This window comes from Panicum hallii, chromosome 7 (genome assembly GCF_002211085.1).
Source record: "Panicum hallii strain FIL2 chromosome 7, PHallii_v3.1, whole genome shotgun sequence".
Taxonomy (NCBI): Eukaryota; Viridiplantae; Streptophyta; class Magnoliopsida; order Poales; family Poaceae; genus Panicum; species Panicum hallii.
In genome coordinates, this window is record NC_038048.1 from 38,782,814 (window position 1) to 38,808,852 (window position 26,039).

At 48.4% G+C, this 26,039-nt stretch overlaps 4 protein-coding genes and 1 pseudogene across 4 annotated transcripts; 4 read left to right on the forward strand and 1 right to left on the reverse strand.

Annotated features, from left to right (window-relative positions):
- Nucleotides 1–494: 494 nt before the first annotated feature.
- Nucleotides 495–1,489, reverse strand: LOC112900971 (ribosomal L1 domain-containing protein 1-like). The gene has a single exon (XM_025969768.1). It carries the CDS (start codon nt 1,436–1,438, stop codon nt 677–679), a length of 762 nt encoding a protein of 253 aa, XP_025825553.1. The 5' UTR covers nt 1,439–1,489; the 3' UTR covers nt 495–676.
- A 1,577-nt stretch (nt 1,490–3,066) lies between these two features.
- On the forward strand, nt 3,067–4,176 carry LOC112901648 (GPI-anchored protein LLG2-like). Its single transcript, XM_025970604.1, has 3 exons — nt 3,067–3,240; nt 3,534–3,599; nt 3,730–4,176. The coding sequence occupies exons 1-3, from the start codon at nt 3,138–3,140 to the stop codon at nt 3,978–3,980; spliced, it is 420 nt and encodes a 139-aa protein (XP_025826389.1). The 5' UTR covers nt 3,067–3,137; the 3' UTR covers nt 3,981–4,176.
- A 5,036-nt stretch (nt 4,177–9,212) lies between these two features.
- Nucleotides 9,213–13,678, forward strand: LOC112899919 (hydroxycinnamoyltransferase 1). Its single transcript, XM_025968577.1, has 3 exons — nt 9,213–9,371; nt 9,499–9,918; nt 12,427–13,678. The coding sequence occupies exons 2-3, from the start codon at nt 9,499–9,501 to the stop codon at nt 13,324–13,326; spliced, it is 1,320 nt and encodes a 439-aa protein (XP_025824362.1). The 5' UTR covers nt 9,213–9,371; the 3' UTR covers nt 13,327–13,678.
- A 984-nt stretch (nt 13,679–14,662) lies between these two features.
- On the forward strand, nt 14,663–18,360 carry LOC112899026 (annotated as a pseudogene).
- Nucleotides 18,361–18,537: 177 nt separating this feature from the next.
- Nucleotides 18,538–25,716, forward strand: LOC112899027 (probable protein phosphatase 2C 42). The gene is made up of 12 exons (XM_025967357.1): nt 18,538–19,453; nt 20,233–20,503; nt 22,426–22,552; nt 22,679–22,748; nt 22,944–23,049; nt 23,212–23,335; nt 23,413–23,535; nt 23,648–23,792; nt 23,886–23,962; nt 24,049–24,101; nt 24,691–24,745; nt 25,216–25,716. The coding sequence occupies exons 2-12, from the start codon at nt 20,439–20,441 to the stop codon at nt 25,426–25,428; spliced, it is 1,158 nt and encodes a 385-aa protein (XP_025823142.1). The 5' UTR covers nt 18,538–19,453; nt 20,233–20,438; the 3' UTR covers nt 25,429–25,716.
- Nucleotides 25,717–26,039: the final 323 nt, after the last annotated feature.

The window sequence follows — 26,039 nt, forward strand, 5'->3', positions numbered from 1 at the left end:
TGTTCTGGTCATCTGGTGTCTATTTGATCTGCTCCAATCGAAATGTATTTTCAGTTTAATGCTTGTGCAATTTTTTTGCTTATGTCCTTGGTGAATGACGTCTCCCCCTATTTTTGTGATCTGATACATGGAATTCAGATAATGATGTCAATTTGTACTGCTAAGTTACTGCTAGGGGACTAGTAATTCTTCCTACTCAACTGATCCAAGGCCTTTGTAGTAGTCATGAGCAGTGGACCTTGATTGCAATTGGAACAAAATACAAGAACTTATTGTCAATGCATTTCCAGCTTGGAAAACAACTTCAGCTCAGCGTGTTGAGCTCCTGCAACTGCTCAGAGTTTGTTGAAAGAGTCCAGATAGCGGCAAGCTGAACTGTATAACTTTTTTCTTCTCCCGGAATAGAAGATGCCAAATTGTCATTCACTGGTACTATGTAGTACATGATCTAAGCAAAATGAATATCCAGAAAATGCATAGTACAAGACTACAAGTTAGGGGACGTTGTTCATATCAAAATTCTGTTGGACATCAATCAAGACTACTAGAAATTATGCCATCAAAGTCCACATCAACTAACTGAACGTAGCTGATTTTAGGACTCGGTGAATCCCCTGATTCAAAGTTATTCCTTACATGAGCAAAGACAAGACACAATTGGGAACAGGGCAATTGACTAATTACAACCCATGCCACTCTTCTTCCTCCTCTTCACCCTCCCCTGCTCCTCCACCGCTGCTGCGCATTCCCGCTTCGCAGCCTCCGGATTGTCGTCGCCGTCCTGGTCGCTGCTTGTACCGGGCGCCGAGTAGAGCGGCAGCGCGACCGACTCAGGGGACTTCACATGCAGCGCCCGCACGTTCTTCCATTTCCTCGGCACGCACGCGGCGGCAGCCTCCACCGCGGCCACCAAGTTCTCCACGGCCTCCTCTCGCGACATCGCGCCGTGGCCCACGCGCACGGCGCGGCACGTCCCGCTCTCCACCCGCAGCTCCACGCAGCGCGCCGCCTCCCTCGCGGACTCCGCCCACGCAGGGTCGGATAGGTCCACAGGCACGGTCACGCCGCGCTTCGCGCCCACCGCCTTGCCCCCGCCGCCGGGGATCCTGAGGCGGCGGTCGACGAGGACCAGGCCGCGCCGCGCGGCGGCGGGGAGGGACCGGAGCGCGGAGGAAGGGAGCGGTTCGACGTCGTCGGGGAGATCGGAGGGGAGGCGGTCCGAGACGAGGGAGATGGAGGGTAACGGAGAGTGCGGGAGGCGGAGCTGGTGCTCGAAGCGCCGGACGGGGGCGCGCTTGAGGGCGACGATGAGATAGATGGGCTCCGGCGCCGGGGTCGGGTGCTTCTGGAGCCATCGGAGGAGCACAGCCACCGCGCGGACCGCGTCCTCGCGGCGGAGGCGGCTGGTGGGGGTGGAGGGAGTGGATGCCGTTGCCATTGTTGGCGGCGGCGCAGGAGGCTGGGATTTCGGACTTTGGGAGCAAAGGGGTTTAGGGTTTGTATCCACGTATGCCGTGTCTGGAGTCTGGTTGGTGTTGGTTGGACCCCAAGTGGGTTGGGCCTGGTTGAGCCGGACCAGGAAGCTGGTGGCCCTTTTTAAAAAAAAAAGAAAAAAGAAAAAAAAGGGAAGCTCGTGGCTCGGCTTCCGCGAGGGAGCAGGGTACTGAGCCGTGCGTGTCGGCTCGGCTCAGGTCGTACCGGGGGCAGTGCAGTCACACTTCTATTTCCGCTTAGAAAAAAAACTCGACCGGTAGGTATGACGGCTTCAACCGTTTTTATTAAGAGGAAACAATCAGCTTTCTAGTCGAGAGCAGGAGATTATTTTAACTTCAGTCTGAAATTCGGTCATACGGAAAGTCGAATTCAGGACCTAAGCACTCTAACCAGCTCTGCTTAGAAAACGTGACCGATTAGAAAAAAAATTATTTCCATTTTGAGTTTCCCAATTTTTATATCAATCAAAAAAGAAATGAAAACAAAATGACTGAAACAGGAATATAAAAACACAATAATACTAATGGAAGCACGTCGGTAGCAATCACAAACCAAAAGACAAAAAGGATAGAATCAAGAATCCTAACCTCCTGTGACAACCCAACTGATCAACATAATATATAATACCAAGTATCATAATGATAGCCACGATTCACAACTTGCAAGTAAGCCACATGTTTGTCGTAAACAATTACACACAACACAAACAAGCACACACACTCAAGTTTAGTAGGTAACGGTCTTCACCTCACCTTCATATAAAACGGATTAAGGAAGCTAACAAGGCAATAAAAAGTGATATCCCAATCAAAAATGGGAAATACGAAAAATGACCTGTTTTCATATTTCCCCAAAAGTGACCTTTTTTGCGGGTACCTGAAAATGACCCTTTTTTTGTGGGTACCCGAAAATGACCCTTATTCATGGTAGAGCAAGATTAGCTCGAGGGAAGGAAGAACGTATAGATGGACTTGACGCAATGTGCGGGTAAGTGACAAATTAGTCCGAGAAATGCTGTTCTTCCTTATCGGGCACGTTGCCTCATTCAAAAAAAAAATCAAAGCAAGTAAATAGCTCAATGTATATGAAGTTTGGTGCATGCATATCTAGCACGGTGGTTGGTCTTAACGCCTTTTATCTTTCTGGATTCTGCACATCTTCTTGTACAAGATGTATGATCTAGTATTCGTTGAACTCGGCTATACATGACGGCGGCAGTTCTAGTACATTTCGTTTCCTTTTCATGCACTCCAACTTGTTCCTTGATGGGCACATCGCTGGTCCCTGGAACCACGCCAGTTTTGCTAATAGTTAGAGCTACCGCTAACTTATTAGGCAATCTCCTACATTAGAAGCCGTTGAGGACCGTCAATTATAGCTAGTTGACCCGGTCGTCTCTTTCAAACACCACCACAACCATTTGCTCATCACTGCCTTTTGCTCTCCAAACCAGGGGGTCCACACAAGCTCAAAACACACGTACAATAACCAGCTCAACATCGTCAGCTTGCTATAAAAGGATGCCTTCGACGAGAACCAAACTCCTCCACAAATTCGCAGACCGGTGGTCGGTGTCTCGCCATCCACCACCACTCCAATTTAACCCTCGTGGTTTGTGAGAGACAAGAGGGTATCCGAGCGAGATGGGTTCCACCAGCACTGCCGCGATGCTCTTCTGCTGCGTCGCATTGTCCATGGTTGCCGTCGGATTTGCCGTCCCTGAGGAGAAAACCAAATTCATCTCAAGTACTCTCTCATTTTTCCTTTTATATTGTGCAGTAAAATTGTAGAATGTCTTAAATATATGATCCGGCCATTAATTTCTCGTACGAAATATTATCAACTATATTGCTACAGAACTAACATCATATTATAATTCGCCCTTAAAAAAAGAATACATACTGATCGCAAGTGTATATCAATACCTATAGTGTATTCAATACATAGATGAATGCCCCCTGGTTAAAAGAAACTTGCGAATCCTTTTTCCGAAAGGCATTATAAGCTAACCTCTGCGTGTCTTTTTTTTCATTTCCCAGTGGACGCCCTTGATTGCTCCAACAACATAACGGAAACCCCATCCACATCGCGCAAGCTGGGACAAGGTAAACGATTCGTACAGTGCTCTACGTAAACCTAGCTTGAACGGGCGGGCGGGCGGGCGCCGTGATCGATCCCTGACCGGCTTGTTCTGTTTCTCTTTGGCGCGCCGCGCGTGTGGCGCGGCTGGTGCAGGGGGGTGCCCGGTGCGGTTCGACCCCTCGCCCAGCATGGACGCGGTGGTCAGCAGCTGCCGCGGGGTGCCGTCGGCGCCGCGTTGCTGCGGGGCGTTCAAGACCTACGCGTGCCCCTACAGCGACGTGATCAACGACGCCGAGAACGGGTGCGCCAGCGCCATGTTCTTCGAGATCATCGTCCGCGGCAGGCTGCGGCCGGGGCTCTTCTCCCAGCTGTGCCCCGAGGGCTCCTTCGGGCTCAAGTGCTGATCGGGTGCGCGCCACGTCGTGCCAGCTCGACCGATCGAGCGCCTACCACCGCCTATACCTTGCTGGCCGGCCGGCGGCCGGTTGTATGTGCAGCTAATTTATTACCTAGATGCCCGGCTGCTCTCTCCGGTGGCGGCGGCATTGCATTGATCATGTATCCGGTCGGTTTCCGTTTTGGGGACGAATACATGCTAATATATACAGGTACGTTCTGACGGCTGGAATGTCCGTACGTAACCCGTGTGTTGTTCATTGCCAATTCAAGTGTGCACCCTTGGCCCGTGTGATGCTGCCTGCGGTGGCCGACTGGCCGTCGTCTCAGGTCGCCTGCGTCGATCTGCTCGTCGCGAGCGAGCCTCGCTCGTCGCTGGCGCGTGGCGACCATGCCACACCAGTTGGTAAACATGCATCCGCGCAGCTCTTCCCAGCCGTCCACGTCTGCCACCCAGCGTCCCCCGCCGGGGGTGCACTTCGTCCGTTTCCGTTCAGAGAGCCTCTGGTGTCCCTACTGACTACTGAGCACGCAGCAAGACTGGTCGCAGCTGCTGACGGACAGCCAGACAAGACACCGGTCGACGAAGCAGTACAGAGAAGTCGCCCGACACGTGGGCCGCGTCGTCGCAGCCTGCGCGCGCGTGCACGAATTCCTGCTCATCGCGGCTCGGAACGTCGTCGCCGTTGCGGCCCCGGGGCCGGTGACGCTGGGCTCGTTGAAACTTGAGACTGTGTCCGGGACGCGCGGAGGATCGACAGGCACAGGCTTGACCGAAATGGGCTGACCGTGCAGCGCGGATACCGACAGACATACCGTCTCCACCAGACTGCGTCGAACAGTTTGAAAATGGCAGTGCGAATTGTGGACTGTACCAAGCAGCTGCGTGCTGGGTAGAGTCCACTATATCTACGCGCTCTGGAATGGATAGGGCAAGGGGCGTGGCCCGTTGGTCATGGTGACGCTCATGTGACCGCACATCTTGGACTCTCGTTTCCAGTCTCCTAAAGGAACTAAATGCGAACCTGCGAAGCTGAGCTGGTCTCAGCTGATCTTGAGGCTAATTTGATCGATGCCGTTGCCAGAAGCAAGAGCCCGATATGCTTCGGTCGCCGTTCAGCTCATTCTAGTTTTATATTTCGACTTTCGACGAAAAACAAGATGCCATCGTTTTATATAGCAGTAAGAGCCTTTTTTTTGTGCGTGGGTAAACTTTTCACAAAAAACGTTAGCACAAGGAAGCTCCCTCTCATCCGTCGGGTTTATTTGAAGCCAAATCAGGATACAGCTGCCAGAACATGCCGGCCCACACGATCGACTGCCTGCTAATACTGGCCGCCGGATCGGATACTGGCCTAGAACTGCACATGCACACAGGCACACCGCGGCGTCGCACGTGCCCGCCACCACAGACCACGCCACCACACCAGGTCACCAGCTCGCCTATCGCGACCAATAATCGCGGGGCGTCCAGACTGTTTGGTCCGGCCGGCAGTTCCCCGTTGACCACGGCCGCACGCAGCCCAACGGGACGCAACGCCGTCTTCTCCGTGCCCTTCTATCCCGTGTGTATGCGCGCGCGCGCGCCGTAGATGCTACCGGTGCGCCACGTGTCCACCTCAACAGCAACCGTATTACCGATTTCTGCTACTGCTGTGATGCTGTCAGCTGTCGCCTTGTCGCCGAAGGGAGCCGCAATTGCCTGCCAATTTCTTTTGAACGGATCCCCATCTACTATTCATTAAAATTTGGTATAATCATTGCCTCGCCATTCCGAGAGAGAGAGATTACGTAAGGGCAGTTCCAACCAACAGTGTCTACTTTACAAGTAGTGTCTATAGTGCCAAATCAGTAAGACACGCCATCTGAAACGCATAGTTTCTTAAGTGGGCCCCATAGTTTCTGATCAAATTCTTTTTTCTGAAAAGGTGTCCACGGTTAATTCTGTCTTCGTCTTGCTCTGCTCTCTCCATTCTCTTCTTTCTCACGCTCTCCCTCCCCGGTCCAGCCTGCACGGCAACGGTAGTGGCTCTCGAGAAGAATTTGATCAGAAGATTGATCTCAGTCTTGAGTTCCTTCTGAAGTTCCCATTCTAATTCGTGGTGCTGAATCTGATTTTGCGGCCGAATGATTTATCCTAATTTTGGCGTCAACTCCTTCAGGTTGAAATTGAGTTGATCTGTTCAGCGTGAGGTCCTTTGATAGTTCCTATCGTTTTATAGATGCTGCTAGAAATCAAGCTATACTAGTGGTACTACTGTTTTAGTAGAGAAGGATTCTGCGCAACGGCGGCGGCGAGCCAGGCGATACTTGTAGGCAAGCGCAACGGCAGGCTGTGGCAGCGAGCTGGGCGGCGGACCCGGAGCGCGCTAAGGGGCTTCAGCGGCGGGGAGCTCGCACAGGATTGCGATGGCGAGTGCGCGCGTCGGCTGCAGACCGAGCACGGGTAGCCTCGCTCGGGCGAGCTCGAGCTGAGCCGGCAATGGCGGGGGAACTCCGGCGTGGGTAATAGGCCGGCGACGACCTCCGCCATAGGACGCGCAGGTGCCAAGCACTCCGGCGCGGCCGCGCGGGCGCCGGCGGGGCTTCCCTTCCCGATAGTGGGTCCTGCAAAAAGGCGTTGGACGAAGCGCTGAAGCGTCCCAACGCGCAACCAGTCGTGTCTTCGCATGTTGGTCGTCGAGCCGACCCGGTTTCTTGATGTAGAAACTGTGTCTAGTGTTTTTCCTCTCTCTCCTTATTAACTCTGCTGCGGCATCAGATTTTTTCTAACACATTCCTCTATTAAATGTTATGGAAACTAAGCTGAGATGGAGGGTTGGGACTGCCCTAAAAGTTTGATGATAAAGAATCTAAAGCCAGTATTAGTGGGGAGTGTCATCTCACTGTCATCGCACAGTTACCAAAATTGTGAACTAAGTAACCCAGCCGGAGGAGTGTCGCTCCTCTCATATTGTGTGAAACTCTCCCTGCTCTCTTCTCATAAATAACCCTGCTATGTCAGCAAATTTGCTGATGTGGTGTAATATTTAATGCTATAAATACCTTGCTATATCAGTAAATTTGCTGATATAACTTAACATAGCCATTTAATGCTCATAATATTTCTATGCTCATAATATTTCTACGACACTCGTATTGAGATTGGCGTAAGCCACTAACGCCAGCCTTGCACCTCCACTGGTAGCTTCTTGTGACGGCAACTCCAAGCGTCAGTATCTTTGAGAATCTTGGGTAGGAGGTCCACCGGAGAAGAATCTTGATGCTCGAATACCATACTATTGTGGGTTTTCTAGATGTGCCAGAGAATCAGAAGGAGCATGCCAACGTTGACATCCCCTGGAAGAGTGGCTGCCATCTCAATTTCCCAAGGCCGTCTGAAAGCGTCACCGTGGATGGAGAAGTGAAGATGCCCCCAGATACCCAAGGCAGTGCTATATCCGTTGAAGATATGCTCACCAGTTTCGAGCACTCCATGGCAGCGCTCACACCATGACTCATCCAGAGGCTTGATATTCCTATGATAAAGATGTGTACGGGTGTTCAGCCTGTCATGATAGAGCAGCCACGCGAGAACTCGATTTTGGTGGGTGGCTTGATCGCCCAAATCCGAGCCACATCAGCAGTCGGAGCTGATCCTTGGAGAGCCAGGCATGCCCCGCTTGAAGTGAAAGGCTCCCTCTTGCTTGTCGCGAGTATCGGGACTGTCTTGGAGAGTGACGTGTGCCAGACAATCGGAGCAATTATTTGCCAATGATCGCCAAATTACAATCGCTGGGACTGGGAGCCTGGGATGGCCTAATTATTTACTCATTCGCCACATGGGATTGCATAGAAGTACTAGGGGCAGCGGTGACACAGAGGACGTGAACATGATCGCCTGTTCAGAATGCAGCAACTTGCAACACGATCAGACCATAAAGAAAAGAAAAAGAACAACCCGGAACGGATTGCTTGGACGGAGAAGGCATGGGCATTCTAGTCGAAGAATATTAGGTTCTATTTGGATCGTCTAGCTAATCCAAACAGATGAACTAATTGAAACTATGTAATCCTATTAACTAGTTAAATCCAGCTAATCCCAGCTGAAAACGTGAAAAGTATTATCCTTAGTCCTTCTATCAAATTTCCACAGCCTACACTTCCGGCGCCAGAATAAAGAAGGACGACATTGTTCATCCATGTTAACAATTAAAAGTTAGCTGATGGATCCAAATACATCCAGCTAATAATTAACTAACTAATATTTAGCTAGCTAATATAAACTACTATCAATTAGCTAGCTAACTAATCGGGAAGAGCTTCCATCGACCTCTATGTGACTCTCTCTCTTTCCAAAGCTCCTTTGCTATGCGACAAGGGATCCACACTTGTCAGTGTTCATCACCCACCATGATCACGGTGAGTTGATGACTTGCACCTCCAGGACCTCACAAAGTGCGATTTGATTACACGACAGCTCCAAAGGGAGAGAAAAGATGCGGTTTCCAATATCTTTGCAGCGTAAGGTTGATAGGCAAGTTTAACAACAAAATGCTGGCGCGGGAATTGCTTCTATCACGGGGGTAGGTAACTCGAAGCTTCATATTTTTTTTCACCCCCTCTCTCTCCATGTACGTGATGGCGGATGAAGGGTAAAATTCGATGATTACATCCGTTTGGGAAAAAAAAATCGATGATTACATGATTGCCGGTCGGGACGAGGTACACATAAGAACATTCCGTCCGCTTCAACTTTTTCCCCCTCTCCTTACCGGCCACGCACCAAAAGATCTCTCTTGGATGAAATTAACCTGCTCTGTGGCTGAATGATTTGGCGCCGCGAGAAAATGACAGCGTGACGGTGGCGCGGCAGTGGCGGTCAAAAGCAGCAACCGCCACAAAGTCGCTGCCAGTGGGTAGTTGATGGCTTGATGCTTGTGCAGGGAGCCAAAAAGGAGAGCTTTTGCCTGAAGAGACCAACGATAATCTGATGCACCGGCAACTGTCCAGAAGGCCCCACAGAGTCCAGGATCAGGGGGGATGGACCACGTCCACCCACCAAACACCTCCATGTCCTTCCTTCTCCGTCCCTATCGCCTCCCGTCCCCGTCCCACCAACCCCCCGCCCCACTCGTCGTCACCACCACCACCTCCGAACGCACAGCGCCGAACTGCCGGGTAGGACGAGGGGAAATGAATAATGGAAGAGGCAGAAGGCAAACCGAGCAAGTCAGAGGATCCCCGCGCCTCCCTGGCTCCGAGATCTCCGCCTATAAAAGCCGCCCCACCCCCCACTAGCCCACCAGCTGCTCTCCACCAAGAGCTGCTGCTACCACCAAACCGGCCGCCGGATTCGTCCAGAGCTTTGCCCGTTTCGCGGACCCAGATCTACTCCGAGGCGCCGCGTTCCCGTTGAGGTTGGTCTCTTTCCGGCTTCCTCTAGCTCCTAGGAGTATTTTTTTTTCCAGCTTCGATTTCGAATTTTGTTGGTGGGGGAATTTGAGGGGGGTGTTTTTACGAGCTGTTCGGCGGGTCGGAATGCAGATGGCGATCACGGTGAGGCGATCGACGATGGTGCGCCCGGCGCGGGAGACGCCGCGGCAGCGGCTGTGGAACTCCAACCTCGACCTCGTGGTGCCGCGCTTCCACACGCCCAGCGTCTACTTCTACCGCTGCGGCGGCGGCCCCGAGGTGGAGGGGTTCTTCGACGGCGAGCGGATGCGGCGCGCGCTGGCAGAGGCGCTCGTGCCGTTCTACCCGATGGCGGGGCGCCTCGCGCGGGACGAGGACGGCAGGGTCGAGATCGACTGCAACGGCGAAGGGGTGCTCTTCGTCGAGGCCGACGCGCCCAACGCCGCCGTCGACGACTACGGCGACTTCGCGCCCACCATGGAGCTCAAGCGCCTAATCCCGGCGGTCGATTACACCGATGACATCTCGGCCTTCCCGCTCCTCGTGCTCCAGGTGAGTTCAGTTCTCAGCATCCACTGTTACAAGCAGACTAGGACAGAAACAAAAGACACCCTGTTGGAAGTAGCGTACCATAATGCTATACAACCCGCGCACGGCAATTAATTTGGCTTATCTGTAGTACTCCTATTTGGTATTGTAAGTACATGATCGGGCAGCTGGTCCCCTTTTTGTCTCTTGATTTAATCCTCTGAGAGTTCATAGTGCTTCAGCTGTACTACGCCTGTACCACTTGCCTAGTTTTGTGGGGCCTCTGTTTTGGCTGGATTAGTACACGTAGTCTGAAGCTTCAGTTAGAAATAGTTAAGAATATTCGGTATCATCATCTGCGTCGTGATTGCACATTGAATGATTGAAACAAACTCTTGCTTCAGCTGCACAAGCACGAAGCCAACTCTTAACAAATTGATTTGTCATCAAGTAACTGTATTTTATTCAAGTTTCCCGTTATTTCTGTACATTACCTTGTACTGCATAAAATGAATGCCTACATTCGTTTGGTTGCATCATTTCATTGCGCACATTTCAAGCTGGGCAGTCACGAGAGAAGTCTAAAATGTTCTGCTTTGCGGTTTTTGAACTATCAGTGCATGAATTTACTATCCTTATAACTTCGGCTTATACTGACAATTTTTGCAACTAAAATTTATCACATGGCGCCTTCTGGGATATTAAACTAACTGAATTGAAATTTACTAGTCAATTAGCCCTAGTTTTGTGTGGATTCTGCAATTCCTTTATTCACTGGCGTGTCGATAACCTCATGCTGAATAATCTTGCATGGGATCTACACTGCATGTTGGTTGGTACAAAAGCGATGGTCTAACTGGGGCATGTCGATGTGATAATTTTCTGCTAAGCTTCATCTAATATTATACTCCCTTCCAAATTGTAGGTCGTTTTGGCAAATTTAGATACGTAGTTTTTGCTATGTATCTAGACATAACATTTATCTAGGTGAATAACAAAAGCTATGTATCTAGATTTGCCAAAACGACCTACAATTTGGAATGGAGAGAGTACTTTCCTATAGTCCTAGTTGGTTCAGTTGGCTGACTTCCAACTTTACAAAAATAAAGGCTTCGAGTTATCACAGTACTCTGCTTGTCTCACTAGAGTCTAGAGATAAAACCTTGTATTGTTCTTTGACATGATGTTTGGAACTTGTTGCATGATTTTATTATCTTGCCTACCTCATGCTGCCTTTGCAGAAGTTAATCTGTGGAAGTTATGCACAAGTTATCGTTTATGGAAGTTATGCTACGACTAGGTTGTTGAGATGGATACATAATAATCAGTTAAACTACAATTATTTAGTATAACAGATCTTACCAGTGGGTAGGGAGAAAGCTGTAAATAGGCATGAGTTTTTTTGTGTTCAGAACTGTGTTTCACCTGAAGCTAGCATGGCAGAGTTTGGCATGACACCCCTTTTTACCAAATTACACTATATTTTGTGTACATGGGCTTCTTGCCAAACTCTGTCATGAGGGTTGACCCTGTGCTGGGTGAGCAGTATTACATCCTGGGGCAGACAAGCTATACACAGTTGCTTCTTTGGTAATTGGCTGTACAGTGCCTCACAAATACGTTCCAGGTACTCTGGAATTGCTTGCCAGACTTCATCATTTATAGATAACCCATTATTAGTGTGAATCTGATACTTACAAGTTCAAAACCATGCAACCATGCAATGAGCTATGTCATACACATTGTTTCCGTATTAGAATGCTCTGCCATCTCATGCCACCATTCCGGTTTTAGTGTTTTGAGTTGCATTGGTTGTCAGGTGTGACTGTTTTCTCTTTGTGAGCTCACTGGATAGCTGATTTTATTGGACAAACCCATACCAACTCTACATTTCTGGTTCACAAATCGTTTGTTTTGATGCAAAATCCACAATTTATTACCTTTACATGACCTCAAGATGTGCTAGTTCTTCTTTAGGCTCAGTGAAACAGTAAGCCAATGGATAAACTTATCCATCTTGGAAGCCACATGTGTGCCCATAACATAATACATGCGATGCAAAGAAATTATTTATCCTGCTTCATTAGATATTTAGTTATCCCTATGCCTCATTTACCTCATGAATTATTTTGGAGTTGAGAATGGTAGTGCTTGACAATTTAGAGTTCATGGGCTTATGGCTACTATAAGAGTTGTAACTCCACCATAGTTTCAATTCTACTTTCTACCTACTTAATGATGGTATGCAATTGGATTTCAGTTCAGATATACATCGATACCTTCTGGGATCTTTTATTTAGAAAAAAATGGCTAACAACTTTTTTGATGGTCAATTTCAAATTTGGTTATTTGTGCCTACTGGTCAAAAGCAATTTTCTGATTCATCCATGCTCCATCACATATGTTTTTTAAGAACAGATTATTCAAATCTGTTATTTGGTAGCTTTAGCTGGAAATATGCATTTTGTTCTAAGACAGGAAGCTATTAGCTATGAAATATTTAAAGATTCTCCTTAAACTCTTTTGCTCCAGGTGACTTACTTCAAATGTGGAGGCGTCTCCCTTGGTGTTGGCATGCAACACCATGTAGCGGATGGCATGTCCGGCTTGCACTTTATTAACTCATGGTCTGACCTCTGCCGTGGAGCTCAAATTTCTGCCATGCCCTTCATTGACCGCACTCTCCTTCGCGCTCGTGATCCACCGACTCCATGTTTCCAACATATTGAGTACCAGCCTGCCCCAGCTATGTTGTCCTCCACACCTCAGTCCCTCACTTCCAAGTCAAAGCCACCAACCACCGCTGTAGACATTTTCAAGCTCACTCGCTCAGACCTTGGCCGTCTGCGCTCACAGCTTCCCACAGGTGAAGGTGCACCACGGTTCAGCACATATGCAGTGTTAGCTGCGCATGTCTGGAAATGTGTCTCCCTTGCACGCAGCCTGCCTCCTGAACAGCCCACCAAGTTGTATTGTGCCACTGATGGGCGACAACGGCTCCAACCCCCACTTCCAGATGGTTACTTCGGCAACGTCATCTTCACCGCAACACCACTTGCTGAGGCAGGCAAGGTGACCAGTGGGCTGGCCGAAGGAGCAGCAGTCATCCAAGGAGCACTAGATAGGATGGACAACGACTACTGCCGCTCGGCGCTGGACTACCTGGAGCTGCAGCCAGATTTGTCAGCACTGGTGCGTGGAGCACACACCTTCCGGTGCCCAAACCTAGGGCTCACCAGCTGGGTGCGCCTTCCAATCCATGATGCCGACTTCGGTTGGGGTCGGCCTGTGTTCATGGGGCCAGGCGGCATTGCATATGAGGGTCTGGCATTCGTCCTCCCAAGCGCAAATGGTGACGGTAGCTTGTCCATTGCCATCTCGTTGCAGGCTGAGCACATGGAGAAGTTCAGGAAGCTAATCTATGAGGTATAAATGGAACACATTATACCTTTTGAAGAAGGATGTAATAGGCGTATAGGGCTAAAGTCTAAAGGTGCTGTATCCAGTTCCTCCAGTTCGTATACAAAATGCCTCAAGTTTCAGGCGAACCAATTGCTGCCCTTTCACTTTTCAAGATCTGTGGTGTAAATTCATGACCACTTCTTTCTATACCCTCGGTTGGAGGATGTTTTGGAAAACTTCTAATTGTATGTGTTACCAATAATGAGTTTTGTTGTGTAAGATCAATATAATAGAGAGGCTAGACATTTTCCTGAAGAAACATGGTGAAGTCATTGTAACCAAGTGAAACACACTCCAATAACAGACAAGATGGGTTTACTTACTTCAGCATGGAATAATCTAAGGTTGAGCATCATTGCATTTGGCAATCCGCAATTCCTACCTGTGACTGAGCTCCAACTGGTGACGGTCGGTCTGGTTGGCTGAAGTTTCGCCAATGGCAAATCTTGATCTTTCATCCAGGTGTGGCTCATACCAGGTTGGCCTTTTTTCTCAAACTTCAAAAAAGAGCCCTAACTGAAGGAACCTCCAGGGCTCCAGGAAGAGGGAGGGCGGCTGAAACGTTTGATCATGCGTCATTGGGCTGCCCTTTCTTCTCGTCCCGATGGAATAAAACTCCACTAAGGTAAGTTCAAAATTGCGAGAAAGGAGTCGAAACATAGATTTTAATCTGATGCACCGTTCACATGCGAATTTGTGAAAAGAACTTCTTTACGTTGGCTAATCCCCCGAATTTCGTAAGGTGCGCATGGGCACGAGTATGGCGTGCGAAAGTGATGCACTGATGCTCTTCCTATTACATCTACTAAACTCTAAAGCACTGATAATGTGATGCACAGCGCGGGTCAGTGCGAGTCGCGCGACCCAGTGTGTTGTTAAACAATTCCAGCTCCTGTGTTACCAAATTTAGTAGCATCTATATTAGTACATTAAAATTCATCCAAACATATAAATGGATAGAGCACACAAACATCTACCATCATGTAAAGTTAATAGCATCAATACAAATGTAGATAAATTTTTGATGCACTAATATAAATACTATTAAATTTGATAATATGGTAACATCTAAGATGATGGTAGATGTATTCTCCGTTCCACCCTTTCCCTTCCCATCTCGGCCCCTCCCCTCCCCTCCGTCCTCTGTACTCTCTCTACCGCTACCGGCCTACCGCCTCGGTGGGAGCCTCATCCGCCACCGCGCACTGGACTCGTCTCGTCGCCTTGCTCAGACGCACGCGCACCACTCCCGCGTACAAAGCGTACAATGCCGCACCAACCTCACTCTCTCGCATACAGGCTGCAGGCTGATCTCCGGCAAAAGCTGCTGCTTTCACCTAGCCATTTCCTGGACTACTGATCTTTGCCGATCCCGCCGCGTTCCCTTGAGGTTGGCCCCCGTTCTGCTTCCTCTGGATCATACTAGATTTGCTGTTATTTTCGGGCATTTGGGGGTTTGCTTACTGAGCTAGCTAGCTGTTCGGTGGAATGTGTCACGGGGGACGACGATCGTGCGCCCGGCGCGGGAGGCGCCGCGGCGGCGGCTGTGGCTCTCCGACCTCGACCTCGTGATGCCGCGGATCCACACGCCCAGCGTCTACTCCTACCGTCGCCCCGAGGGGCCCGCGCCGGAGCCGGAGGGGTTCTTCGACGGCGAGCGGATGCGGCGCGCGCTGGCGGAGGCGCTCGTGCCGTTCTACCCGATGGCGGGGCGCCTCGCCCGGGATGAGGACGGGAGGCTCGAGATTGACTGCAACGGGGAGGGGGTGCTCTTCGTCGAGGCCGACGCGCCAGACACCGCCGTCGACGACTACGGCGACTTCGCGCCCACCGTGGAGTTCAACCGCCTCATCCCGGCCGTCGACTACACCGGCGATATCTCGTCCTTCCCGTTCGTCGTGCTCCAGGTGAGCTAAGTTCTCAGGACAACAGCTTCTGTCGATATCTTTCGAAAGAAGTATTGCCATAATAATTTACAAGCTACACGCTGCATCTAATTTGGGCTGTTTGGTACTACCTGATTTTGCATGGCTGGGTCCCTTGTCTGACTGTGGATTTGATCCCCTGAGAGTGTCCCTTGTCTGACTGCGGATTTGGTCCCCTGGGAGTGTCCCTTGTCTGACTGCGGATTTGGCCCCCTGAGAGTTCCTAGTGCTTAGCATAGTGGTGAACTCCACTTTTGTGGTCATACCCGGCTAGTTGATGTCTTGCCCTGGTGGGTGGTGGTACAATTTTTGGCCGGTCACCTGGACAGGTACACTTGATCTGAGGATTTAGTTAAGATTGGTTAAGCGTTGGTGACATCATCATTCATATTGGTCAGTTCATGGAAATATACTCTCGCTTCACCATGACCAGGTTGAAATGTATTGTTAATAAACTGATTTGTTGTCACGCAGTCATGTTTTATGCATTTTAAATCCACCATTTGTCTACTTTATCTTATACTGTGTTTTTCCTTTTCTTGGTGCTGAGGGTTACACTGTGTAAAATTAATGGTACTGTATGCTTGGTTCTGTTAAAGCGCGCAATGTTTGCCAATGAGGTCATCAATGAAAGTATAGTCGCCCCAAACATGAGTGCTTTCTAATTAGTAATTACACATAATTCAATATGTTCATTTTTATTGTTTGCTAATGTGGTTCTGAATTGAGGTTTCTGGCATGGTGACCTTTTAACATTTATAATCTAGAAGTGTGGCCCCACCCAGCTGCTTTATTGTACGCGCCTGTGTTATACCCTATAGTAATCTTATTCGAATCCATGCCAACAATAGAAAACTAGCATGTGTTGACCTGTTCTAGTGACATTAATATGTATCACTTTAACTCATTAACTTTTATACCCTTTTACGCCAGCAACAACTGGCACAATATGCATAGGGACAGTTTGGTCATTACACATCATTCTATTCGGGTTGACTGATCAAGTTCTTAGCTCCAAAATGCCAGCATTTATTCAGTGATCTGGACATGCGTGGCATAAGCATAATTGATAATGATATTGACTTTAGTTCAATAACTTCATTCTGCCTATCTCTGAATAGGATAATGTGCCATGTGGAACCTTGTAACCTATTCATCCGTTGCTTTGTGCTGACAGATACTCCATTCAGGTGGACCACTTTCAGTTCTGCTTTATTATATAAGAAGCTGATCTGAGTTTCTCATGTTCTGGAATAGAAGATTGGGTAGGCGGGATCACCACTGTTAGATCCCACTCAACCTCGAAGCACTACTAATGCCGTACAGTACAATGTATTATGAAAATGGTGCTTTTCAAATTAATTGGAGTAGTCACATGGGAGCTTAAGATTTACCCTGATAGTTGATTATCATTATTACTATGGCGCATGCAATTCACCTTGCTATTGAGAATTTCCACAATACCTGAAATATACCGATTTTACTATGTCTTGGGTGCTGAGCTTACGATTTCTTCGCTCACTATTATGTTGGCAACCACATGCTGACACTCTTTCTTGTGATGTGGGCTTCGAATTTGTTGGTATGAAAATTATAGTCTAACTGGAGCATTCCCATGTGATAATTTTCTGTAAATGCATTCTTTCTTGATAACCGTCTTTTATGTTTAAGCATCCCCCCTCTCCCTGTTTCATGTAGCTACAGATTGCAATATGCAATTACATTTTTCTTAGGAATAGACATTAATGAATGTTGATTGTCCTCTATTTTTGCTTCAGGCGACTTACTTCAAGTGTGGAGGTGTCTCACTTGGTGTTGGCATCTATCACAACGTGGCAGATGGCATGTCCAGCTTGCACTTCATTAACTCATGGTCTGGTCTCTGCCGTGGAACTCAAATTTCTGTGATGCCCTTCATTGACCACACTCTTCTACGTTCCTGTTATCCCTCGACTCCATCTTTCCAGCATGTTGAGTATTAACCTCCCCCCCATGTTGTCCTCCACGCCTCAGGCCCTTGTTTCCAAGTCAGTGCCACTTTCCACTGCTGTGGGCATTTTCAAGCTCACTCTCGCAGACCTTACTAGGCTGCGCTCACAGCTTCCTTCAGGTGAAGGTGCACCGCGGTTGAGCACTTATGTAATACTAGCTGCGCATGTCTGGCGATGTGTCTCCCTTGCATACAGCCTGCCTCCTGAACAGCCCACCAAGTTATTTTGTGCAACTGATGGGCGCCAACGGCTGCAACCTCCACTTCCAGATGGTTACTTTGGCAATGTCATCTTCACTGCCACACCACTTGCGGAGGCAGGCAAAGTGACCAGTGGGCTGGCAGATGGGGCAGCAGTCATCCAGGGAGCACTGGATAGGATGGACAGCGACTATTGTCGCTCGGTGCTGAATTACCTGGGGATGCAACCAGATTTATCGGCAATGTTACCTGGGGAACATTTTCCGGTGTCCGAACCTGGGGCTCACCAGCTGGACACGGCTGCCTGTCCATGATGCTGATTTTGGATGGGGGAGGCCTGTGTTCATGGGCCCAATTACATGCGAGGGTCTGGGTTTTGTCCTTCCAAGTGCAAATGGTGATGGCAGCTTGTCTATCGTGATATCTTTGCAGGCTGAGCACATGGAGAAGTTCGGAAAGCTGATCTTCGAGTTTTAAACAGAAGGCTTTACTTGTTGAAGGAGGATTTAGGGCAAGAAGCTTCAGGCTGTACCCAGGTTCTTTCTGGTGAAATGGCTGTATCTTCAGAGCGAATCCAGTTGCTGTTGGTCTCCAGGTTTTGTAGAGTGTATTCATAATTGGCCATTTTATGTCCTCGGTCTGGCGATATTTTGAAACATTGGATTGTGCAAGTTACCAGTAATGAGTTCTTTTGGGGAAGGGGATAAAAACTTGTTGTAAAGAAACTTTATGAAACATGGCAGCCAGGTTGGATCAGTGCTTCCTTCAGTGTGGAATACTGTCCTGCTCTAGCTGGACCTGGATTGAGCTGCAAGTGAATACTGTACAACACATCAGGTTGGCAGAAAGTCTTCTTCTATGGCAGATCTACATTCCTGATCTTCCTTCATGGTTAAGTTGAAATATTGTGGCCCGTAACATGCGCAAATCTTCACTATTTTTTTTCAGACTGACTGAACAGCCATAACCTGAAGGAAGTTCCCCCAGACTGAAGAAGCTGGACAGATGATCTGGGGAAGCTCCTGATGAACAGAATGGCCGTTCGGATTTTGGCCTTGGATTTTATTGGGGCCTGGCCTGCGGCCTGCCGATTGGCCTCGTTCCCCGCGGCCGCACGCACGGGCGCAGAAAAGCGCCGGCGTGCCGGGAGGACGCGTGTCCTGAAACTGCCGGCTGCCGTTCGCGGATGTCCCCGTTGGAGGGGGGCTGTGGTCCGCGGCCGACGTGTGGGACGCGACCGACGCCCGAGGCTGATACGCTCGGGGAGCCCCACCGTTCGAAACCTCAAAGTTTCATAGGCAGCCCGAGGGCCGAAGCCACGTGCCGGGGTGCGTACCACACTCCCACTCCAACCTCGCCGCCTCCGCCCACTCGCCTTTTCTTGCCCCGCGGCGCCTCCCGTCTCGTTCCCTCCGCGATGAGGCGGCGCCGCCGTCCGGCTAGGGCTAGTCGCCTCCCGTCGTTCCGCGATCGATGACGCAGCGGTGCCGCGGGCGAGCGTTCGGCCGAGTGCCGGCGCGCCGCGAGAGCTCCGCGGCGCCGGAATGCTGGGCCGCCGCCGCAACGCGGGCTGGCTGCTGGGCTCCGGCGTGGTCCGGGCGCTCCGGAGGACCGCCATTGCGTCGCGGCTGCTGTCCGTGGTCCGCCACGCCGCGAGCGAGCGCTGGCCGGGCACCCGCCGCCGCCGGCCCTCCGTCTCGCCGGATTCCCACAGCTGCTGCCGCTACCCGGGCGTCTGGGCTGTGTCCCGGATGCCGGCGCCGCGACGACCCGTGCAGCACCGCCCGCCCGTGCACGGCCGTCGAGCTGGCGCCGCCAGTGCTGGGTGGGCACCCCCGTGCGCGCGCTGGTCGCTCGCCGCGGGGCGCGCCGAGTGGCAGCCAGCCATCCGCCTTGGCGCCCAGCCCGCGGCACCGCTGCGTCTCGCCTCGTGCACGCCGCATGCGCGCCGCACGTGCGGAATCGGGAACCGCCCAAGCAGGTATCTACTCCTGCACCAAACCCATATCACCTCGAGAGAATTCGAATTTCGAATTTCTGTCGCTGATTATGCTAGCTAGCTCTTAGATACGAATCCCCGCACGTCATTCGTTGGCGTCTCGTAGCTTTCCTCATGCTCACTTTCCGTCTACGCTTGTTATCTTATCTTTTCTTTTCTTTTCTTTTGGAAGAACGTTCCCGCTTGTTATCGCTGCAAAATTGCCCATCATTAAGCCACGCCCTGATTTCACTAGAGCCATGCCAATTTGCTAATCTGGACACTGTTCTTCAGAAGCAATGGCATTGGTTGATTGATTGAAGTTTTTCATAACAATTTGGTGCTACCAAGTTGGATCCGTATCGGATCAGATATCGACCTTGCAAACCTCTTTTGGGCCACAGATATTTTCCCCTGGTTCTAGAATATTCCGCCCGGAAAAATAAACCAGAAGAAAATAAATGGGGGAGGGGAATGTGCTACAGGCCTACAGCTGTCTCGGTCAAAAAGCAGGCCGTTGTAAAAAGATCAGAGTAGAGAGATGAGAGAAGTGGCCTCCAAGAAAGAAGCGTGACCGCGTGACGCCAGCGTGATACGGCACCCGTGTTGCTCCGTTCGAAATCTGGAATTCACCAGGGTTTAATACACCTGATCACAGATTAATTGCTTAGAGTATTACCGAACACGATTAATTACTGAACCACATTTTCTGTATTGCACGGCTTGCTATTGATGGCACTGGAATCTGGTTTTAGTTTCTAACCGCCTTCCTGATTGGGCAGGTCTGGACAAGGCGGTGAAAGGCAAATCAGAAATCACCACGCGCGCGGCGTGAACTGGTCCGGCCGTGGCGACCCCGAGCCGAGCCGGAGCCGAGGCCGAGCCAGGCGAGCCGAGCCACCGGACGAAGCAACTCAAGCAAGCAAGCGGGGGCCGGAGGCGTGGAGTGGGTGGCGCTGGGTATAAAGTGCCCCCTCTCTTCCCTTGCATGGACGCCGACCGCATTCTCTCCCTCCCTCTCTCCTCTCTCTCCTGCGAGGACCACCAGGGAAGGTGAGATCGATCTCTACTCCTTCCCCCACTTCTCTCTTCCCCTCGCGTTTCTCTGTTCATCTCTGCCTCACCCCCCATCCTCCTGCTACTCCTTCCGAAGCCCGTAAGATTTCTTCTCCTGCTCTCGCGATGCGATTTTGTCTCGCTCCCGTGCATGTTCGCGGCGGTGCTTTTCAAATGTTGCTGCTGCTTCTCCTGGTGGTGGAGCGGATTCCGTTCTCGATGTGCTGGTGCTTCTCGGTTTGCGAAACATTGAGAGGTTTTGGCCTGGGGATTTTGGTCATGTTGTGGGTTGGTCCTCCGTGTTTTTGGTGCTTCTCCGTTGCTGGTTTTGCTGTCGCGGTGGTTTCGTGGGGGTGAAGCCGTGAAGGAGGTTGATGGAGCTAGCGGGGACACCAGCGGCTCCATGGTGATCTTCGCTCGCCTCCTTCCTTGGAACTTTGGTGTCCTGATTCTTCTGGTTTGTCTCACCGTCGATCTCTTGACGGCTCCCCTTGTTGTTTTTCTGCGCTCATAATATGGGAATCGTGCAGTATTCGTGAGCACTTTCGTTTGGGAGTTCTTCATTCTCCGTGAGGCCCTTGGATATCCAAAACTTTTTGCGCGGTTGAGCAGTTCGTACTTCGGGTTTCGCTTGTGTCGTTGCGTTCCGTGTTCGTTTTGCTGTTGCATTTCGCAGTGGTTTATTCAGAGAGAAGGTGAGCACTGTGGCTCCATGGTGATCTCTACGTTCGCATTTCCTCGAAAATTATACTGTCTTCCTCGATCTCGTCACCCGTTTCTTAATTCCTCTTAGCTTGTCCATCTTTCTACTGCTTATGCGCGTCAAATAAACTTAAAGCTCGTGGACAAATCTGCTCGTGATCTCTCTTGTTTTTTGTTGTTGTTTTGGTATCTAATCTATCTGCCGTATGCATGAGAGATCACTGTTTCTTCATACGGTTTTAGGGTTTTAGAAAAATGTGGAGTTGAACAACCCTTTTTCTTATCGCTTTTTTCTGTTGATCTTCTCAGCACTACTGTGCGTGCGGCAGAGATGGTCTCTGCCCGTCTCCTTTACCTGTTTCCTTGGTTTGTTCCCTGTGCTAGATCTGTTAGATCTCCGTCTTTCGATTTTGCTTTGCTCAACGATGTCCGATCGTTTTTGTTGTTGGGTGCTAGCATGCGCTGCAAACTGCCTGTTTCCTCTTGCCGCCTTTGGTTTTTATATGTTCAAGGGTTGGTATTTCTTGACGTGGTTTACTTATTGAATGAATAGATCATGCTTGCAAGACTGGTGTGTGTTCTTGTCTATTACTATAATTTCTTGCCAAGGGTGTTGTGCAGTGGCACATCACTATTTAGCTCCTTCCTGTTAGAAATGTTTGCAAGGCTATGCCTGTTGCCTGTATTCACGCAAGTTGAACATCTTCAACCACATTGAAAACTTGCTATTGTGATTTGGATTTGTGAAACTTTGCATGTTGTTGTCGCAAAATCTCAGTTAACTTGCGGGTTAATTTTTTTAGATAGATCTTAGGTGCAGAACTTTTGTTAATCCATCCTTGAAAACTGCCACTTAGTGTTATACAATTGTAGCGGAATGCACCCAAGGGCCCTGTTCCCAAACCTCCAATACATCCTACCATCCAAGATTGTCTCTGTTTTTCCTTGTTCTATGTAAATATGGGGGCAAGAGAAGACGAGTTCTGCATAGAGCACTGCAAAGCAATGGCATATGTGTATCTGTGGTTTCTTTCTCCATGAAATCCTAATTTTGCATACTAGAGAATGACATTGCTAATGAATGTTTCTGTTTATATCCCATCAATGCTTTCTAGTACTTTTTTTTATCCGCAATTCTGCATCTGATGTCATTTCCAATTTTCTTCATGTGGATTTTTAGGATATTGTACTCACACTACTACACTACTGTGCCACAGGATATCAAGCTCCACTATGGCACGTAGTGTGCCTGTGACAGCAATGGCTACTGAGAGTGGTGAGAATGGAAGACTTTGTTATGCCGTGTCAGCTATGCAAGGATACCGTGACACTATGGAAGATGCTGTGAGTAACCTACCAGCCTTTTGTAGGATTATCGGGAGCATAGTTATATGAAATATACATGATTGACTCGCTATTAGTTGCTGCTAAACAATGAAGACTTATGTGTAGCCTTCTTATATTCTGCAGCACAGAGTTGTTTTAGATCTTGATGCTGCAACTGCCACATCATTCTTTGGTGTTTATGATGGCCATGGAGGTTTGATCTTCAACATAATCTCCTTGAATAAGTTTTAAATGCATGAGGCCAGCAGACAGGCCAGATGTTTAGCAATCTGAGTTCTTTTGATATATAATCCTTTGTGCATTCATGATTACTGTTGACTCTTTATTTTGATTTTAGCAACATACACCCTTTACCATGATACATGAGTTATTTGATGTTCTGTTTCAGGACCTGCTGTTTCAAAGTATTGCGCAAAACACTTACACAATGAGCTTCGCAAACATGCAGACTTTGGTCGTGATCCCATTGCTGCACTTGAGAGAACGTTCTTAAGGTTTGAAGAATTCTGTAGCTCTCTAAATTAACGCATCCTATATTTTGAGATCACATAACATAGCTCCCTTTGTTACTATAGTGGATGGAAAAGGACCGATATTGCCACATTCTTTGTTCACAGTTGATATACGTAATCGTTGTTCCTACTTAACTGTTGCAGGATGGATGAGAAGATGAAAACCAGGAAGGCAGCAAAGGAATTATGTGAATATGGTGGTAATGAATATTGGGAGAACTATAAAAAGGCTATACACAGCAGTCGTTTTCTACCTATCTGTGGGGAGGTGCTAACTCAACTATTTTGTTTATAAAATCTGATATGGAAACATGTAATGCTTACTCCATCTTCGATGTTTTTCAGAAGCCTCCCTATGATGGGCCAACTTCAGATGGATGTACCGCATGTGTGGTTCTCATTAGAGGCAACCAAATCATTGTAGCAAATGCTGGTGATTCTCGTTGTGTACTCTCAAGGAATAGTCAGGTGAGGTGACTGATCTGCTTGCATTTATCTGATACAGAATCAGCATGTCATTTTTTAATAGTACATGTCTAATGGTGCCTAAATACTCTATTTATTTCCATTGTTTACACAGCCAATGGCGTTATCCACCGATTTTAAACCAAACGTTCCAAGCGAAAGAATAAGAATAGAAAATGCGGGACGTACTGTAACTGTAACTGAAGCAAGAGGAAATATCCCTCGTATTGATGAAGGAATTGCGATCTCAAGATCACTTGGTATAGTTCTGATTCTGCCTACCTTTTTGGGTCTGTTGTGGGAATATACAATCGAGTGTATTGTAATCACTGCTTTACTTCATTACATTTCAGGTGACATGACGTACAAGGATATCGAAGGTTTATCTCCCCTACAACAACCAATGACTGCCCTTCCTGAAGTTCGCACTGTAAGTGTTACTAACTTGTGTCAGTAAAATATGATTTTATCCAGCTAGGTATCATCTAATGGAAAATTGCCCTTTGTTTGTTATAGGAAGATATAACTCATGATTCCCAGTTTCTTATTATAGCATGTGATGGAATCTGGTAAGTTTTCAGCTAAAATACACAGGTGCATTGTTCTATTATGGTTTGCTTCAATGTCCATGATTCCATGCAGAATACATAAAGTCAAAATGACCGTTATCTTCCACACACTTGTTTCTTCAAAGTTCATATATAGAATATTATTCAAATTGTCCAAAGGATTTGTAGATTTTGATTCAGTTAAATTTGGATTGCTTTGGACTGGGGCACTGCACCACCATGCATAATTTTATATGGTTTCTCAAACTGTTGCAGAGTTCCTTTCCAGATTCGATGTGATGGGCCCACAGGGGCCCGAGTTACAGCAGGGTGAAATCAGCGAATCCTATGTGCTTATGTTTCTCAGCTCTTGAGTCCAGATAACTTTGCAAGTTAATTTGCTGAAAATGGTCATCATATTTATTTGATTTATTATGGAAGAACTTACTTGAAGAGCATGAAACTGCTTTACTTGAAGTAACATCGGTACTTAATGAAACATACTGGTTAAGTTTTGGCTTCCGGCCAACCTGAGTAGTATTCACTGATGTACTTAACTTTCTTTATGTTGTTTGCTCTAAATTCGTACGTCTCTTCATGTCCTTTGTAGGGATTGCATGACAAACCGGCAAGCAATTGATTTTGTAAGGATATACTTAGAGTCTGTGAGTATTCTTCTCTCTCCACATGTTTGCTTGTTTTGACAATGATGCATAAAGATAAGGGGACATTTTGTTATTAGATTCTAAACAAGGTTTGCGTGCACGGTGTGCTTATTTACTGAGAACATATATAGTACGTGCAAAATATTATCCGAACTGTGTATCAATCATTTTTTTTCTTTACATGGATAGCAGTGTACTTGCTCTTCTTATCTTAGCTACTACTCCCTCCGATCAAATTATAGATAGTTTTAGCTTTTCTAGATATGTACCATTTGCTATGCACCTAGATATATGCTATGTCTAGATATATAGCGAAAACTATGTATGTAGATTTGCTAAAACGATTTACAATTTGGAATGGAGGGAGTACCTGATTTATTGGCATCTACAGTCTACACTCAAATAGTATAGCATGCTTTGCATCTTGTTCATGTTTTGTCGCTGTTGCCCTAACATTTGTTGTTGTCCAGAACGTAAGCCTGGCGGCCATCTGTGAGGCCATGCTTACACACTGCCTAGCAACCCCTAGAGGGAGGGACAACATGACTGTCATGCTGGTTCGGTTCAAGACCACCCTACCTCCGCCATCGCCACCTCCAAACATCCCACCTGCCGGTGGCCATAGTGATGAGGCGCCGCCAGCTGCTACCACAGCCGAAGTTGCTTCGTGCTCGCACTCCTAGAGCTCAGAGCTTTGAGTTCGTTTTGTCAGGAAAAGATGAGCTTGCTTACCCTGGTTCGTTCATGTGGTGCATCTTATCCCAGACAGAGTTTTGGAGTCGTTTTATCAGGTCAAGATGGACTTGATTTTTGTCTGCTATAGTATGATTTCCTATGAGAGTAGCTTGTCGTACTAGGTACTGACGACGGAGGTTTTGGCCTGCGAGCCATGTGTTTGGGTTAACACACCGTGTACGGTCTGGAGGATGCTTAATGCCTATTACTTTTCTAAATGGCTATTGCTGTCAGAACTTCTATGTGCATTTCTGTATAGATTCTCGCATTCCTGGATTTAAGCTTGCACATGTATTTGCCAGTCACTGCCTTAAGAATGTTTACGTTCCACAAACACCAGGTTACGTATGTCTTACATATGTGCTCACTGCATATTGCTTCAAGTTTAGTTTTTGAAAGCTAGGTTGGAGCTGCCAGTTCTAATGCTTTTAGAGTGAGTCTTTTTTTGCGAGGCTTTAGAGCGAGTCCACAAACAAACTCTCTCTCTCTCTCTCTCTCTCTCTCTCTCTCTCTCTCTCTCTCTCTCTCTCTCTCTCTCTCGCTCGCTCCCCCCCCCTCT

Bases quoted from the DNA above. Each gene is read 5' to 3' on its own strand.
- LOC112900971 (XM_025969768.1), bottom strand. From the start codon at position 1,438: ATGGCAACGGCATCCACTCCCTCCACCCCCACCAGCCGCCTCCGCCGC.
- LOC112901648 (XM_025970604.1), top strand. From the start codon at position 3,138: ATGGGTTCCACCAGCACTGCCGCGATGCTCTTCTGCTGCGTCGCATTG. The intron at 3,241-3,533 runs GTACTCTCTCAT...TTCATTTCCCAG, and splicing joins GAAAACCAAATTCATCTCAA to TGGACGCCCTTGATTGCTCC. The intron at 3,600-3,729 runs GTAAACGATTCG...CGGCTGGTGCAG, and splicing joins ATCGCGCAAGCTGGGACAAG to GGGGGTGCCCGGTGCGGTTC.
- LOC112899919 (XM_025968577.1), top strand. From the start codon at position 9,499: ATGGCGATCACGGTGAGGCGATCGACGATGGTGCGCCCGGCGCGGGAG. The intron at 9,919-12,426 runs GTGAGTTCAGTT...CTTTTGCTCCAG, and splicing joins TCCCGCTCCTCGTGCTCCAG to GTGACTTACTTCAAATGTGG.
- LOC112899027 (XM_025967357.1), top strand. From the start codon at position 20,439: ATGGACGCCGACCGCATTCTCTCCCTCCCTCTCTCCTCTCTCTCCTGC. The intron at 23,050-23,211 runs GTTTGAAGAATT...TAACTGTTGCAG, and splicing joins CTTGAGAGAACGTTCTTAAG to GATGGATGAGAAGATGAAAA. The intron at 23,536-23,647 runs GTGAGGTGACTG...TTGTTTACACAG, and splicing joins TACTCTCAAGGAATAGTCAG to CCAATGGCGTTATCCACCGA.